General features: G+C 36.3%; 1 protein-coding gene across 2 annotated transcripts; it reads right to left on the reverse strand.

Annotated features, from left to right (window-relative positions):
• Nucleotides 1-2,125: 2,125 nt before the first annotated feature.
• Nucleotides 2,126-17,405, reverse strand: ZNF214 (zinc finger protein 214). Of its 2 annotated transcripts, XM_077772873.1 has the most exons (5): nucleotides 17,311-17,405; nucleotides 16,868-16,926; nucleotides 16,174-16,262; nucleotides 5,131-5,292; nucleotides 2,126-4,034 (listed from the first exon to the last, which is right to left on the reverse strand). In XM_077772873.1, exons 4-5 carry the CDS (start codon nucleotides 5,255-5,257, stop codon nucleotides 2,338-2,340), a joined length of 1,824 nt encoding a protein of 607 aa, XP_077628999.1. In that variant the 5' UTR covers nucleotides 5,258-5,292; nucleotides 16,174-16,262; nucleotides 16,868-16,926; nucleotides 17,311-17,405; the 3' UTR covers nucleotides 2,126-2,337. The 2 variants fall into 2 exon arrangements, with proteins under 2 accessions (XP_077628999.1, XP_077628998.1); XM_077772872.1 differs by lacking the exon at nucleotides 16,868-16,926.
• Nucleotides 17,406-17,411: the final 6 nt, after the last annotated feature.

A 17,411-nucleotide genomic window follows, 5' to 3' on the forward strand; every position in this document is an offset into this window, starting at 1 on the left:
CTGAAATCTAAACTGGATGTTCTGTATTTTATCTGACAACCCTGTTCTCCCAGTGGGGCATTTATATATAACCTGTTTAAGATTTTCTTGTACAGCTATTTAAAATTTTTGAAATTTTGGGGGCACCTGGGTAGCTCAGTCAGTTAAGCGGCTGACTTCTGCTCAGGTCATGATCTCATGGTTCATAGGTTTGAGCCCTACGTCGGGCTCTGTGCTGACAGCTCAGAGCCTGGAGCCTGTTTTGGATTCTGTGTCTCCCTCTCTCTTTGCCCCTCCCCTGCTCATGCTCTCTTTCTGTCTCTCAAAAATAAATAATAAATGTTAAAAATAAATTTAAAAAGTAAAATTTTTGACATTTTGCAAACAAATTAACACTTCTGACGTAACTCCATATTTAACTAATTTTTGTACTCATTACCACTTTTATGCCATAATCTCCACATTCATGAGCTCTCTTTAAGAAAGGAACATGTATGGTGTTTTCTCATTTAATTTGTTAACTGCACAGTTTAGACAACAAAGAAATTTAGTTGAATTAAAAAAAATAGGTGGTAACAGATTTTTTTAATCTCACAATTTTGAAGGTGTCATTCCACTATCTTTTGACATTTACTGGTAGAGTTCTTTATTCATTCTCTTTTCATTGGCTTTGTAGATGACCAGAATTTTTCTTTCTTCATGGTTGCAATTCTTTTTTCCCTAAGCTATTTCTAAGCATGATTTTTGTGTTGGTTTTGCCTAAAGTCTCGTCAGCGTATATACTTTTAGCTCAGGTAAAATGTCTTAATTTCTGTGATCATTAATTCTGTTCTACATTCTTTCTTAGAAACACCTTTAATTCCTGCACTGGATCTCCATTCTTTGCACTTCATATTTGTCTTTTCTTATTGTTTCCATCTCACTATCCGTTTTGTATACATTGAAGATCCTCTCAGATTTATTCATTATTTGATATTCTTCAGTGCCAATTCAAATTGCTCCTTACTGCCTTTCAGTTTGATCCCATTTTAAATTTCCCTGTAGTCCTTCATTATTTTTCTCTTTATTTCAGAGGCTCTTCTCTACTTAGGGATTTCTGCTCTAATTTTACTGATTTCAGGTTTTCTGTCATGCTACTCAAGACACCCATTTTTTTTTTTTTTTAATAATTTTTTCAGGAGCCTGGAAAAGCTAAGTTTCAGGGCTATCAGTTTATAACTCTTCTCTTCACAGTGGTTTTCTTGACTAGGTACTACAATTCCCTGTTATTTCCCTGAACAGGCCCCCTTAATTTAGTTTCTCTTGGGCAGTGTTATCTAAACATATTTATATTTTGAATAGTTAGGACTTGTGTATTCCTACTGACTACTCCATTTTATAATGGCCAAATTTTCCCATCTTACATCATTAGCTTACTAGTTCATTTCTGCTTCCAACTGCTATTTCTCGATTACCTTTGTTCTACTGAGATTAAATCAGAGTCTACTGCTTAAATCTCTAATTCTGAACAGATGGATTATGTTCAGTTTCTAGCATTCACTTCTATCAGCTTTTGTCGACATCTTTCACCACTTATTTAGAGACAATAAATTTTGCACTTCTTGTTACATGGTATCTGAACCTATGAATAAATGTGGAAACCTGGGGAAAGGGACACCTGGGGAGGGGTATGTGTGAGACTGCACCATGGTAACCTTAAAGTGTAGCATCCTTGCAACAAAAGAATGGCTCCTGACCTTTCTGGGTGGCAGAGATAACATGTCTAAGACATCCTATCTCAGATAAAGGGTCATGCAGTGTTTTCCTACCTTATGTCATAAGCAAGTGAATTGTACTGACCCAATTATTCTTTCACATTTGAGCAACAGGTTATCTACCAGTTTGAGTTTCAAGTTTCATATGTTTTTTTTTCCTGTGGTTTTCCCAGGCACTTTACAGGGGAGTCAAGATGCTGTTTCGTAACTAGCTAGCCAATTTCTGTTCAAACCTAAGTGTAAGTAAATGCTTTAAAGTCAGTGAAAATACAAAGTTAAATATACAGTATGATTTCATACACATGAAAATGTACCAAAAAAAAAAAAGACTAGAATAAAACAGGATGAAGTGTTTTCTTGAATCTTTTGTATATTTTATAATGGTTATGTATAATACTAATAGAAAAGGTAAATACACTTTAATTTTAAATATATAGGCATCCTCCTAAGGATTTATTCTTGGAGCAAATGCTTCTTAGTGGGAGTTAGGGGAAACTATAAATGTTGCTTAGGATTACTTGGGTTATTTATAGAATTTTATTCTCAGCAGATTTACTGACTTAAGATTAAGCTTTGATTAAAATGGTTAACTAAATGAACATAATTATAAGGTTTCCTGTCCGTGATTATTGTGAAGATGTAAATTCGGATCAAATCCCTTATAATACTCATGGCATTTATGAGGTTTCTCTTCTGTGTGGACTCTTTGATGAATTCGAAGAGCTGAACTATGACTGAAACCCTTGCCACACTTAGCACATTGATAGGGCTTCTCTCCTGTGTGGACTCTCTGATGGATGTGAAGATTAGAGCTGTGACTAAAGCCCTTTCCACAATCATCACATTTATAGGGCTTTTCTCCTGTGTGGACTCTCTGATGAATGAGAAGATGTGAACGCTGACTGAATCCCTTACTGCAGTGTTCGCATTTATAGGGTTTCTCACCAGTATGTACTCTTTGGTGAGTGTGAAGCTTTGAACTCTTGCTGAAGCCCTTCCCACATTCATGACAAGTATAGGGTTTCTCCCCTGTATGGACCCTCTGATGAATACGAAGATCCGAGCTGTGACTAAAGTCCTTCCCACAGTCGTCACATTTATAAGGCTTCTCTCCTGTATGTACTCTTTGATGAATCTGGAGATTTGAGCGCTGGGTAAAGCCCTTACCACAGTCATCACATTTATAGGACTTCTCTCCTGTGTGGACTAATTGATGAATTCGAAGATTTGAGCTCTGACTGAAGCCCTTACCACACTCATCACACTTATATGGTTTCTCTCCTGTGTGGACTCTCTGATGAACGTGAAGTACTGAACTCCGACTAAAACTTTTACCACACTGATCACACTTAAAAGGCTTCTCTCCGATGTGAAGTCTCTGGTGAATGTTAAGTAATGAATTTCTACCGAGGTCCTTACCACACTCAAATTTATAGAGTTTCTCTTCTGTATGGACTCTTTGATGATTGTGAAGGCTAGAGATTTGACTGAAGCTCTTACCACATACATGACATAAATAAGAAACCTCCCTTGTGCAGACTCTCTGATGAAAGTGAACACCTAAGCTCTGACTGAAGTTACCATCAGCTTCATCACAGACATACAGCTTCTTACCTATGTGAATTCTTGGATGTCTGTATAGGTCTGATCTCTGAGAGAAGCATGCTGTGCTAATGGAGCACTGATAGAACTTTTCTCCAAGTTGATTTCTCTTGTGAAGAACACACTGCGAGTTCCAATAATAAATTTCTTTACATTTATTACATCCACAGTATTTCTCTTCCATAGAGTCTTTCAGTAGGTCATGTTGATATATCTCCCCAGTGTACTCTGGACAGGCTTCCCCTGTTGAGACACAAGAATGCTGAACTATAAGCTTCTGTTCTTTTTCCATAGAGAGATTTTTCCTAGATATGCTGAGATGGCATCTGCTTCCTTGAAAACCATGTGAATCATTCATATAGATTTCTCTAGCATAGTCTTGAGGGGTGTGTTTTGTTTCTAAGGACTGCCAGGGTATAAACTTTGTATATTTTAAGTTTCTGGGACTTTTGCCTTCAAAAGTCAGTTTATAGTTCCCATACCCTGGTACTTGTGTGGAGAGTATCAACCATTCTTGATGTTGGGCAAAGTCTTGTTGCTTGAGGTCTTTGGAATCTATTCCTTGGATGGTTTCCACAAAGCTTCTATTCTTATATATCTGAGTGCTGGCATTCCTCCAGCCTTGCCAGCAGGGAAGATTTTCATGTTCGAAGTATTTGAATCTTTCTTCTTGGGGTATGTAACTCTCTTTCCAATTTCCTAGAAGAATAAGCAGATAATCCAGTGGTGAGATGAAGGTGGTGTTAAAAAATTTCCAAGTATCTCAATCAATGACCTCCAGAAATGTATGTGCAGATGCAAGTGGAAAGGATTGTGACAGGCTGCTCCATATTTATATCTGAAATTCATGTGTTTGTTTATTCATATGTATATCCATTCATTCACTTATTTAGTCATTCCATAGTTGTATCCTGAGCATCTACTACTTACCAGGTACTGTTAGAAATCAAAAAGGCTGATTGCTTCATGGAAATCATCTTAAAACTGGATTTAATTAAATTACTCTATTTGAGACACTGCTATAAGTAATAAAATATTTCTGTTTTTCTGTTCTAGCATAGTGTGATAGATTAAAAAAATGGCTGCATTAACTGTGTATCTTTGCATTTTCCCCTTCCATGCTGACTTTAGCTGGGCTATACAATTTGCTTTGTTTACTGAGATAATAGCAAAAGTGATACAAGCAGAGACTTGAAAGTGCTTGTCCTCTCTCTTGCTGGTTTTGTAAATCCTGTGATCACCAATATGTAAAGAAGCCTGGGCTAGACTGCTTGAGGACATATAGTCAACACATCCCCATTATCCTCACTGACACCAACCCACTGCCAGATATGAGTCAGACTGTCCAGCTTCATCTTAGACCATCCAGCCCCAATCAAATAAATCACTCTATGAAAGAAGATCCATCTAACCAATAAGAATCATGAAAAATAATAAGGTTTGTTTTAAGTCACTAGTTTGAGGTAGTTTGTTATATAGCAAAAGCTAACTTGTACAAATTGTATGAAGAGAGCACAAATTTAGAACCACACAAAATGAGTTATGTGTGGAGATCTGTATTTTAACTGAATTCCAGAAAATATATAAGAATAATAATCACAAATACCTATTAATTACATAGCCTGCATGTCTTGGAAAATGTCTTGCTCTATCATCTATCTGTCATCTGATATAAGACCCATTTCTGAGGATATTTCTCCTATACCAATACCATAGCTAGATAAAGAAACAAAATACTCAACAAAACTGTCCCAGAAAAACTAACTCTGTTACCTAAGATCTGGGATAACTTTACCTACTGACATGACATTTGTGTAGTTCTCCCACATGACCTCTCTGTAGAGCTTTTTTTGAGAAGAATCCAGGAATTTCCACTCCTCCCAAGTAAAAATAACAGTCACATCTTCGAATGTTACTGCCATCTGGTCAGAGATCAGATTTTCCAGGAAGAAGAGATCTAAATGAGAAGATGGACAAAGAGACAGCCATTCAGCATATAAATAAGTGACAAACCAAATAAAAAAAGAAAGTACTTCAATAATGAAGAAAAATAAGAAAGGTAAAAGGAGACATAATAATAGTGAATGGCTAAATAATGTATTCAGTCATTGAAGCCCATCTTAAGGAACATTTATATAGCATCTGTCTGCTAACCACTGGGTTAAGTACTTCACATATATTTTAAGTAGTCCTCACAGCGACCCTCTTGTAGATACAATTATCATTCCTATTTTAAAAATTAGTAAATAACAGTTGAAAGAAATTAAACAATTTCTCCCAACCCTTATTCTAAAAATGTTCATCTTCCTGCTCCAGTCTGGGCTGGCTATTCTTTTTATGCTCCATTTTCAAGATTATAAGACTCTTCCTCTTTTGTGATTTACCCCATTAATTGGGAGGTGTAGGCCCAAATGAGTTCAATCAAGTTTACGAATGGTAAGTCTGTGGCCACTGAAAAAAAAGCAAAGGTGAGAAACAGGGTTTTCTTCAAGACACACTTTTGGTTTAAAGGAGAATCTCCAATGGGGTGCCTGGGTGGCTCAGTCAATTAAGCAGCCAACTTCGGCTCAGGTCATGATCTTACGGTTCATGGGTTTGAGCCCCGCATCGGGCTCTGTGCTGACAGCTCAGAGCCTGGAACCTGTTTCAGATTCTGTGTCTCCCTCTCTGCCCCTCCCCCACTTGTGCTCTGTCTCTCTCTGTCTCAAAAGTAAATAAACAAACAAACAAATAAATAAAAATAAAGGAGAATCTCCAAGCGTGGTTACACTACATGTTTGAAGTCCTTATCATCACTCTCAGTGGTTGGGTATTGAATTCTAGAGCAAAAAGAATTTTTCTCAGAAAACGAAAAGGCTGTTCATCAGCCTTCATTGTTGTTTCTAAGACTTTTTGTTTGTTTGTTTAATTACTTTGCAACCAATGTTTTCTTTCCTTTCTGGAAATATTTTAGGATCCTCTTTTTTGACTGACCCTCTGCCTCCAATGTTATGGCTGTAACCCTCAGCTTCCCTGAAGTTCACAGGGCTTATCAAATCCTTCTTAGGCTTATTCCCCTGTGGAGCATTCCAGGATATAATGCTTTTAGCCCTTTGTGGCTCTTCCCACTGTTGCTCCTCTTGCCTTCTAGGTTTTTGTTGAGATTTCTCATTTGCTAATGGCTCTTGACTTCATCATTGCAGGCTCATACATTTTTTTAAAAGTTTTTTTTTATCATCATGCAGTTTTAGAAAGAAGAGATAAATGTATGTATTCAGACTGCCTAAAAATACTTCTCTTAGTGGAGAGAACAGCTCATAAGTTGGTTATGTGACACATTTATTTTGTTTCTTTGATGGCATACTCCCAATTTTAAAATTCAATTAAAAATGTTTAGTAAATACTACAATAAAGAAAATGCATACTTTTAACGGAGGAAAACTAGAATACCATGACCATCAAATCATTATAATCATAGTAGTTAAATATTATAAAAAAGTTATGTGAAAAGGTCTCATCTCATTTACTATCACAACAATCCTAAAAGGTATAATTATCAACACTAAAGGAATAAGGAAACCAACATTTAAATTTCTTTTTTTTATAATGTTTATTTATTTTTGAGCGAGGGGGCAGGGCAGAAAGAGAGGGAGACTAAGAGTTTGAAGCAGGCTCTGTCCTGATAGTGGAGATCCCTAACACTGGGCTTGAACTCATGGACCATCATTTCCTACGCCAAAATGGTCAGATGCTTAGCCAACTGAGCCACCCAGGTGCGCCGGAAACCAACATTTAGCCAAGATTAAGTAACTTGCAAAATAGTGGTTTTTAAATCCAGGACTACTGTAAAATAAGTCAAAAACAACTTGGTGAAGGGTTGTAAATCAAGATTTCCATGTACCTCCTTGTTGTGTTAACAAAAAGACAAAAGGAAAATGTACTGAAATATTCAAGGATTCAAAGTATACCACCCAGGTACTGTTTTCCAAATAACCTACGTGAAAATCTATGCCTAAACAATGAAATACTAACCACAGATAAGAATTCAAGAATGAGAACATTCAATGCTGTTTATTTTTAAATGTTTATAAAATAAGTGTTAAAAATGTAAAATATAATAAGTCTATGGGCATGCCTGGGTTGGTCAGTCAGTTGGGTGTCCAATTTTTGATTACTGCTCAGGTCAGGATCTCAAAGTTTGTGAGTTTGAGCCCCTCATTGGGCTACACAATGCAGAGCCTGCTTGGGATTCTCTCTCTCGCTCTCCCTCTCTCTCCGCCCCTCCCTCCTCCCTCCCTCTCTTTCTCTCTCTCTCTCTCAAAAGGAATGAAATAAACTTAAAAAATTATAGTTAAGTTTATTTTAACACAATGAATATAGATAGATAGATGAAATAAGTAAATTGGGATGCTCAGAAGCCCAGACTACAGGACTGAAAACTGGAATTAGAACATAAAATAAATAAACCCGCTGGTTCCTTATTTTGTAAAAAGTACAGAAAAATAAAACTCAGTCTGTTGGTCAGTTATTATTTGCTTTGATTATTTTTTAAATATTTAAGAATTGCTTTAAAAATGCACTACAGATTAAAAATTTAGTTGCTCTTATTGAAAATAAACTCAAAGTTTTAATTAATTCTGAATAATAATAATAAGTAAAAACTGAAAGCCTACCCTCCCTAAATAACTTGAGAAATAACCAGGATAGTTTTTTTTTTAATTTTTTTTAATGTTTTATTTATTTCTAGGAGAGAGAGAGAGAGAGACAGCGTGAGCAGGGGAGGGTCAGAGAGAGAGGGAGTCACAGACTCTGAAACAGGCTCCAGGCTCTAAACGGGCAGTCAGCACAGAGCCCAATGCGGGGCTCGAACCCACGAACTGCGAGATCATGACCTAAGAGATCATGACCTAAGCTAAAGTCGGACGCTTAACCGACTAAGCCACCCAGGCGCCCCTAACCAGGATAGTTTTTACTGTGTCCTTTCTGACCTTTCTTCATGCATACGCACAAACATACATACATACCCCTCTGATGTTTTCTCTTAACAAAGACATTATAATTCTGGTTTGCATTTTTCACATAATATGTAATATACAACTCCACATTTCAATACATACAGGTTCATCTTATTTGTAGTAGTTTTAAAATACGTCCACAAATTGTATGATTCCCTTCCCTTCAAGAGGTATAGCCAGTTCCCCACGCCTTGAAAGTGGACTGGACTTAGGGACTCAATTCTGATGAATATTATATAAAAAAACAGAAGGGGAAGAAGTAATGGTATGCAACTTTCAAGAGTAGCTCTTAAGGGCACTGCAGCTTCCTCCTTGCCCTGTTTCTTAGATCACTCACTCTTGAAGAAGCTACCTTCTATGTGGTGAGAACACTTAGGAGTCTTGTGAACAGGCCATATGATAAGGAACTGATGCTTCTGTCATCATTGTGAAGTGAGGCATTCTGCCAACAGCCACATGAGTGCCATCTTAGCAGAGGACCCTCCAGTCCCAGTGAAGCCTTCCAATAACTGCAGCCCTGCTGACAGCTTGACTGCAGCCTCGTGAGACCCTGGGTCAGAACCACACAGTTAGGCTGCTCCCACATTCCTGACCCTTAGAAACTGAAATATGTGTTATTTTAAACTGCAATAAATAAGTAATATACTATTGTTCTAGCAAGAATTCTGTTAGTGGTTAATTACTTTTATTGTCAAGTTGTTTTAGAAAATACAAAGTGAAAATTGCCAGTTCATAATGTGGCTAGTGTAATCTTGACTTCAAGACCAGATAAAGACAATACCAAAAAGTAAAATTAGAATCCCATTTGTAATTTTATAAATTTATAAAACCCTAAATAAAGTATTAACTAATTGAGTTCAGGTTTATTCATATTAATATGAGAATATATTAAAAATAGGCGTCATGACTATGCATGGCTTATTATAGGAAAGGACAGTTCAACATGAGAAAATCTATCAACATAATTCACTATATTAATAAACTATAGAAAGAAAACCATAATTAACTGATGCAGAAAAATCATGTGATAAAGTTCATAATGTTCAACACTTATACATGATCTTTAAAAACTTTCAGCAGTGGTGCCAGGTGGCTCAGTTGGTTTCGTGTCCAGCTCTTGGTTTCAGTTCAGGTCATGATCTTATGGTTTGTGACTTAGAGCCCCATGTTTGGCTCTGCACTGACAATGCAGAGCCTGCTTGGAATTCTCTGTCTCTCACTCTGCCCCTCCCCTGCTCATGCTCTCTATCGCTGTCTCTGTCTCTCAAAATAGACACACTTTAAAAAAATCTTTTAATAAAAATAAAATAAAACACTTTTAGCAAAGTAGAAATAAAAAGAAACTCCCTAAATTGGTTACATATTAGGAACCTTCATCAAAGTTAGGCTGAATGTAGAATCTTTGTATGTGTTCCTTTTATTATGGTAAACAAGTGAAGAATGACTACCATCACTGTTGCTTTCAACATAGTACCAAAGGACTGACAAATACTATAAGAAAATGAAACAAAAGGCATTAAGAATTAGAAAAACAAAAAATGTAATTATTTGCATATGTTATAGCAATCTACTTAGAAAAATGAAGAGTATACAGTAAGCCATAAGCTAAATAAGGAGCTCAGCAAAATTACCAGATACAATACAGTGACAGCGTAATTGTATCAGCAATCAACTACTAGAAAATAGGGGGTATCATTCACAAAAAAGCAAAACAAAAACAAACAATATCTTAACCAAGAACATAAAGAACTCTTTGAAGACAACTTTTAAATTCCAATAAATAGAAAGAAGATACTCTAAATAAAAGAAGCATACTTAGATGCAAGAAGCATCTTGGATGGGTTGAATTAAATTCAATATATCTCCACTCAAATTTCCAGCTGGACTTTTTTGAGGAACACAGTCTACTTTTTCCTCTGTAATTTACAGGGAAGGAAAAGAAGTCTATAATATAAAAACTCAAGTAAACCAAGCAAGATGACCTGCTCTACCAGACAGTGACACACCACAAAACTGCAAAATAAATCAAAACTGAAGAAAAGACAGTAGAACAGCATGGAAGACTCAGAGACCGTGTTTGTTTATATATGAAAACACATTAACAATAAAGATTGTTGTGCATAAAAGAGAAAGAATGGATTATTTACTACATGGTGTTGTGAAACCAGATTATATGGGAAAACATAAAAGTGGATTCTAACTTAGTTTCATATACAATGTGGACACTAGATAGATTAAAAAAGGGAAAGCTATAGAGGAAGTAAAAGAAAATGGTGGAATTGAAAACTATTTACCATTATGTTCCAAGAGCCAGTTCTTTGGAAGAAAAATATTAACAATAAAATAGATAAATTACCAGCTAGCTAACCAAAGGGGAAAAAAAGGAGTGAGCATAAATAGAAAAAAGTTAGAATTGACATTGGGGAAGTGGCAACAGATAAAAATTTAACTGGATGTTAGGGGGGCAATTTCCACAGCTTTTAAAAAATAAATCGTAATAGAAACTAAAGAAAGAAATCTTAATAGGAAATATATTTTTTTCTAGAAAACCATTCAATAAGTCCTAAAGAAAAGAGACAAAACACCTGAACCGATCAGCTATATGAAAGAAATTGCTCAAGTTATCAAAGAACTATCACCTTCAAAACTGAGTCAAATGTTTTCTCACATAAATTCAAAGTTTCAAGGAACAGAATATTCAAAGTTATTAAATTATTCCAAATCACATTGAAAAAAAAACAAAACTTTTAAGACATTCAGGAAAACACTGAGACAGTAAAAGTAAAAAAAAAACAAAACTATAGATCTATATTGTATTACTAATGACTATTGATATAAACTTCAAGAATAAAGTAAAATATAAGGCTAATGAAATCTAGCAACACCTATATTTATAACATACTGCCGTATTGTCAGTATTATCTTATTATTTTTTACAATTTCTCTGGAATTCAGGAATGGCTTGGCTGGGCAGTTCTAGCTCAGATCCCTCATGGGATTGTTTACTTGTCGACAGGAGCAGCAATTACTTTTTTTTAAAGTGATTTGTCTGGGGTATTCACTTCAAGAGTGGCTCAGTCACATGGGTGGCAGGCTGGTTGTGACTGTTGATGGAAGATCTCAGTTTCTTTGCATTTGGTCATGTGGCGTAGGCTACCTCTCAATGTAAAGGCAAGCAAAAGCTGCATTCTTTCTATGACTTAGCTTTGGAGGTCACATAGCATCACTTCCGCGGTAGTCCACTGACTGAGGTGATCATAAGCCCCAGCCAGATTTTAGAAGAGGGGACACAGATCCTACTTTTTGGTGGTAAGAGTGTAAGTCACATTCGAAGATGAGCATGAAGAGTCAGATATGTTACAGGTGTGGCCATCTTTGGAAAATGCAAATATAATCTGCTACAATATCAAAGCAAATTGTAGCATGGGAGAATGGTGGTTTATTCCAAAAGGTAAAGGAAGGCCCAGATGAAGAAATCTATTAACTGAAAACTGTCATAATAATGTTAAGTAAGAAAAGCCATATATTTTAATCAATGCCAAAAAGGTACTTCTTAAAATTCAGCGTGGGTCCTTCATTTAAAACTACAAACAAAGCAAGTTAACAAAATAAAAATAAAGACATGCAAATATGTCTCAAATCTAAAGGTAAAACATCAAAGGCATACCCATTAGGACTGGAAACCCAGTAGAGATACTGCAAATTCACTATATTTAGACTACTGATGAAAGCACTTCTCAATACAAGTAGACAATTATCTGTAGAGGGTATGGGTGTATATGGGAAACCAAAGAAAATAATCTGAAAATTATTAGTAATTATAAGGAAAGTCAGTTCTAACACTAGGTTTGTACCCTAGAAAAACATACACATGTATGCCAGAAGATCCATACAACAACTTTTTCATTACAACTACTGTAATAGTAAAAAACTGGAAGCAATACAAAAGGCCCAACAACAGTAGGATGGATAAATAAGTTGTTGGTCATACTATGAAAGCATACACAACAGTAAAAAAAACTTCAGGTATATGAATCTAACATTAGACTAAAGCCATTCACAGAATCCTTATAGTGATTCCATTTATATAAAACTATGAAAAACTAAGGAATAATTACAACATTTAATATAGCAGTTGCCTCTCTAGGAAAAGGAGAGAATGAAATTGTGAGGTTGACAAGGTAGCTTTTAAAAGTATTTGCTGGTCTAGATGGTGGGTATTCATGTCGTTATATATTAATTTATACATATATGCTTTAGTATGTTCTTTTGCATATATGAATGCATCACAATAAAAGTTCAAATTAAGTAACCATGCACAGTTCAGACATATAGTCATTAAAAGTTATTTTTAAAATTGCATTTACAATACCAATTAAAAAATAAAATTACTGGGCCGCCTGGCTGGCTTAGTTAGTTAAGTGTCTGACTCTTGATTTTGGCTCAGGTCATGATCTCGGGCTTTGTGAGTTCAAGCCCCACAGTGGGCTCTGTGTTGACAGTACAGAGCCTGCCTGGGATTCTGTCTCCCTCTCTGCCTCTCCGTTACTCACAATCTCTGTCTCTCTCTCTCAAAGATAAATAAATAAAAACATTTTACAAAAGTATAAATTCCTAAAAGCTTAACAAAAATACTTAGAACCTAGGTAAATGTAGCTTTTAAATTTAGAAAACACTCCTCAATCCTAGGTAGGAGAAATAAACATAATTTTGTTCTCATTAAATTTATCTATAGTTTAAATGACGCTTACAGGTTTGGGGATGTGTCTGAGAAACTAATTTTCAAGTACTTTTGTGAGAGAAAGAAAAACCATTATTAAATGACACCCAAAAAACAAATAATCCAGTGAAGAAATGGGCAAAAGACATGAATAGACACTTTTCCAAAGAAGACATCCAGATGGCCAACAGACACATGAAAACATGCTCAATATCACTTATCATCAGGTAAATACAAATCAAAACCACAATGAGGTATCACCTCACACCTGTCAGAATGGCTAAAATTAACAACTCAGTCAACAACAGGTATTGGCGAGGATGTGGAGAAAGAGGAACCCTTTTGGACTGCTGGTGGGAATGCAAATTGATGCAGCCACTCTGGGAAACAGTATGGAGTTCCTCAAAAAATTAAAAATAAAACTACCCTACGACCCAGCAATTGCACTACTAGGTATTTATCCAAGGGATACAGGTGTGCTGTTTCGAAGGGGCACATGCACTCCAATGTTTATAGCAGCGCTATCGACAATAGCCAAAGTATGGAACAAGCCCAAATGTCCATCAACTGATGAATGGATAAAGAAGACGTGGTGTGTATGTGTGTGTGTGTGTGTGTGTGTGTGCGCGCGCGCACACACACACACAATGGAATATTACTTGGCAATCAGAAAGAATGAAGTCTTGCCATTTGCAACTATGTGCACGTAACTAGAGGGTATTATGCTAAGCAAAATTAGTCAGAGAAAGACAAATTACATGACTTCACTCGTGGAATTTAAGTTACAAAACAGATGAACATAAGGGAAGGGAAGCAAAAAATATATAAAAACAGGGAGGGGGACAAAACAAGAGACTCAAATATAGAGAACAAACTGAGGGTTGCTGGAGGGGCTATGGAAGGGGAAATGGGCTAAATGGGTGAGGAGCATTAGGGAGGACACTTGTTGGGATGGGATGAGCCCTGGGTATTATATGTAGGGATGAATCACTGCATTCTATTCCTGAAATCATTATTGCACTATACGCTAACTAACTTGGATATAAATTTTTAAAAATCATTTAAAAAAATTAAAATATAAAATAATGAGAGGAGACTAATCCAGTGGCATATTAAAACTCTGTAACTCTGTAATTATAACACCATGAGGTTGACACAGGAATAAAGATCAATAGAAAAAAACAGAAATCTGGAAATGGACCCAAATATAGCAGAGAATTCCAAACATGATAAAGATAATATCAAATTTGTGGGGATAAGATGGCCTATATAATTAATGATGCCAGGATATCTGACTAGCCATTGGCCAAAAAAAGAAAAAAAATTAAACTAGATTCCCTGCTCAATTCTTATGTTTTAGTGACTAGAGATAGTTGCATCACATACCCATTATATTGTTTATTTACAATATAAGTAACATAATAGCAACAAGTTCTTAGTGATTCTATTTGTCAAGTACTGTGCTGGTTTTTTTATGTTTGATCTTTTAACCTTCTTAACCCTGGTAAGTTCTATTTCCCCACTTCAGAGATGAGAAACTAGTTAGGTCATGCAGTCTAGTTCACATAACTCAGAAGGGGTGGAGGCATGAAACAAGCTTAGATAGTGGACCCAGAGCCTGTATTTTGACCAATATGCTATAAAATAAAAACATACCGAAAGGTTAATATATTCAATAGTTAAAACTTATAAGTAACTTTTATTTCCTTTTTTTCCCAAAATGAGCTATCTTCTTTCCTTTTTTTATCCTTAAATGAGGGAAAAGGCTAAATTCCTCTTCACTGCCTATTAAACGCACTATATATAAAGGAACTCTGATAGCAGAACTGAGAAGTGAGTCCATGAAACAGAACAGCCCCAAAAGTGATCTGTGTGTACAGCTGTGTATGTGTGTATGTATGTGATGAAGTTAGTAATTTGGTATATAAACAGGTAGGACTACAATCAATGGAGAAAGTAAATGTTATAAGAAAAATTAAATAACTAAGTGGGGGGTGGGAAAGAATGTTTAAGCTCTGTCATTTCTCACACCAAAATACATACCTGAAAGACTACAGAGTTAAACTTTTAAAATACTTGAAACTATAAAAAAAAATTGAGGAAAATGAAAATAATTATGTATTAGATTTGAGGGTGAAGAAGAGCTCTCAAAGCATAAAACTGTCTTAATAAAAAGAAATAAGATTTCACCGTATACAAATTTGAAACTTACATGAACAAAGAAGTCCTAAATGGCAAACGACAAAAGGGAGAAATATAGCAATTAACAAATGGTTTATGTCTTTTACATACACAGAATACTTTTTATCAAATAGAAACAAAAATTAAGTAGGGAAAAAAAGCAATGCATGCCAAGAATACATTATTTATGTCAAAGAAAGAAAGCAAATGATCAGTAAAAGTATGCAAAAAATGGTCAACCTTACTAAAGATTAAAGGCATGCAGTTCAAGGCAAAATCTTCAATACTCAGAGCTGGTAAAGGTCCAAAAAGATAGGATCTTTCATCAAATGGTTACAGAAGTTAATTCATGTAGTATTTCTAAAAAAGAACTTAAGTCTTTCAAAAGCCTAAAATATAAACATTATATTCTTTGACTCTGTTATCCTATTGTTCCTAATGTATCTTGAAGATACAGACATACACTTCATAAATTATTTATAAAAATATTTAATAGAAAATGTTTATAACAGTAAAATATTGAGAATTACTTAAATTTTTCCCCAAAAAAGAAAATTTAAATAAAGTACATATAGCTGGAAGTAAACATATATACCTAGAATACAGTACATATACCTGGAATGGAATAAACATACCTGGAATGGAATACTAGATCGTCTTTAAAACTCATGCTACAAACAACCATTTGAAAAAATGTCAATTGTATGTTAAATGAAAAAAATTATACAAATAATGGCCACCCACAATTCAATAAATATTAAATGAGTGCTTACTACATGCCGTGCACAGTTCTATGTACTGGAAGTGTTCTGCCCTCATGGAGCCTACTTCTCCTGTTCGAATTTTTTTATATATACTAATCTCTCTCTATATATGTATATTACCTATGTATCTATTTTTGTACATATGTGTACATATTAGTGTTTGTACAAATCCTACTCACCTGGGATCAGACTATGAGGAAACTAGTGAACTTTCCTCCATAATTTATGCTCCTCTTTTAGGGAAGGGTGGAGTTTTGAGGAGTCTGAGCTGAGGGAGAAGAAAGGAGGAATGAAAGACTGGTCATGCCTTGCAATTCCCAAACTCACCACGATCCCCATACTAACTGGGTGTGACTCCCAAACCTCCTAGAAAGTGGCCAAAAAGAACCCAAGAACATTTCTGTTCCTTTTCTAGGGCCAGATGGGAGAGTTATGAGAATGGGAACCCAGGACTTTATTTCTGAACCTTTAAAAACGTCAAAGGTACAGTTCTTGTTTGGGTATGAAAACAGAATTTGAGCCCACAGTCCCTCCAGGGATGCAGATGGCATCTAATGTAATGTAACCTTGCTGAGCCTCAAGGCTTTCCTAATTAACTATTAACAAAAATAGCAAAATAATAAATAGAGCACTTATTTTCTTTCTATTCTTATTTTTCTCATTTTGTTCAATCAGTAAAGTAGAAAGATAATCCCATTGCTCTTTTCTACTTATTACACAGAAATACTGGATTTACTATCAGAATTCCTAGAATCTTAGAGAACGGTCCCAGATCTAGCGTTCCCTGGACCTCATCAGCCTCTGTCACTAACCACTTGTAGAACTTTGAAAATGACCAAACTTCTAGAGCTCCCAGGGCCTCACTTTCCTCACCTGTAAAATGGGGTCGTGAGCCTTTGCTACCCTGGTCCTGCCTTGGCGACCACAGGTCCCTGGGGAAAATGATAAACAAGAGCCCTCTTTCTCTAGAAAGGAAAAAACCATTCGTGGACGGCCCGAGAGCATGCTTCTATGTTTGGGCCTATGTTTGGGCCCTCCCAACGCGCCACAGGCTGCCCGAGTGTTTTTGGATTCAGACACACAAATGGTTCTAAAGGAGCGGGATCTACCCGTGTCAGGGCCACGGATCCGTGCGGCCTCTATTCTGCAGCGCAGACGCGCGCGGCCTCCGTTCCACGTCCAGACCCCCTACTCGAGTTCCGCCCCCAAACCTTCCAGCCCCGAGCACCCCGGTCCCAGGGTCAAAGCTGCCTGTCCTCCTCTCTCCTTCCCCTTACTCAGTTTTAATTTGGGGAGGGCGGCTGTGAAGGACCCACCTACACTGGTGTCTTCGGAATTTCTAAGCCGGAGCCGCTTCTCCGCCCATCACCCTCCCTTTTCTGCCACTCTTTCTTCAGCCCCAGCTCTCCCAGCCCTT

Source organism: Crocuta crocuta, unplaced genomic scaffold, assembly GCF_008692635.1.
Source record: "Crocuta crocuta isolate KB4526 unplaced genomic scaffold, BGI_CrCroc_1.0 scaffold382, whole genome shotgun sequence".
NCBI lineage: Eukaryota > Metazoa > Chordata > Mammalia > Carnivora > Hyaenidae > Crocuta > Crocuta crocuta.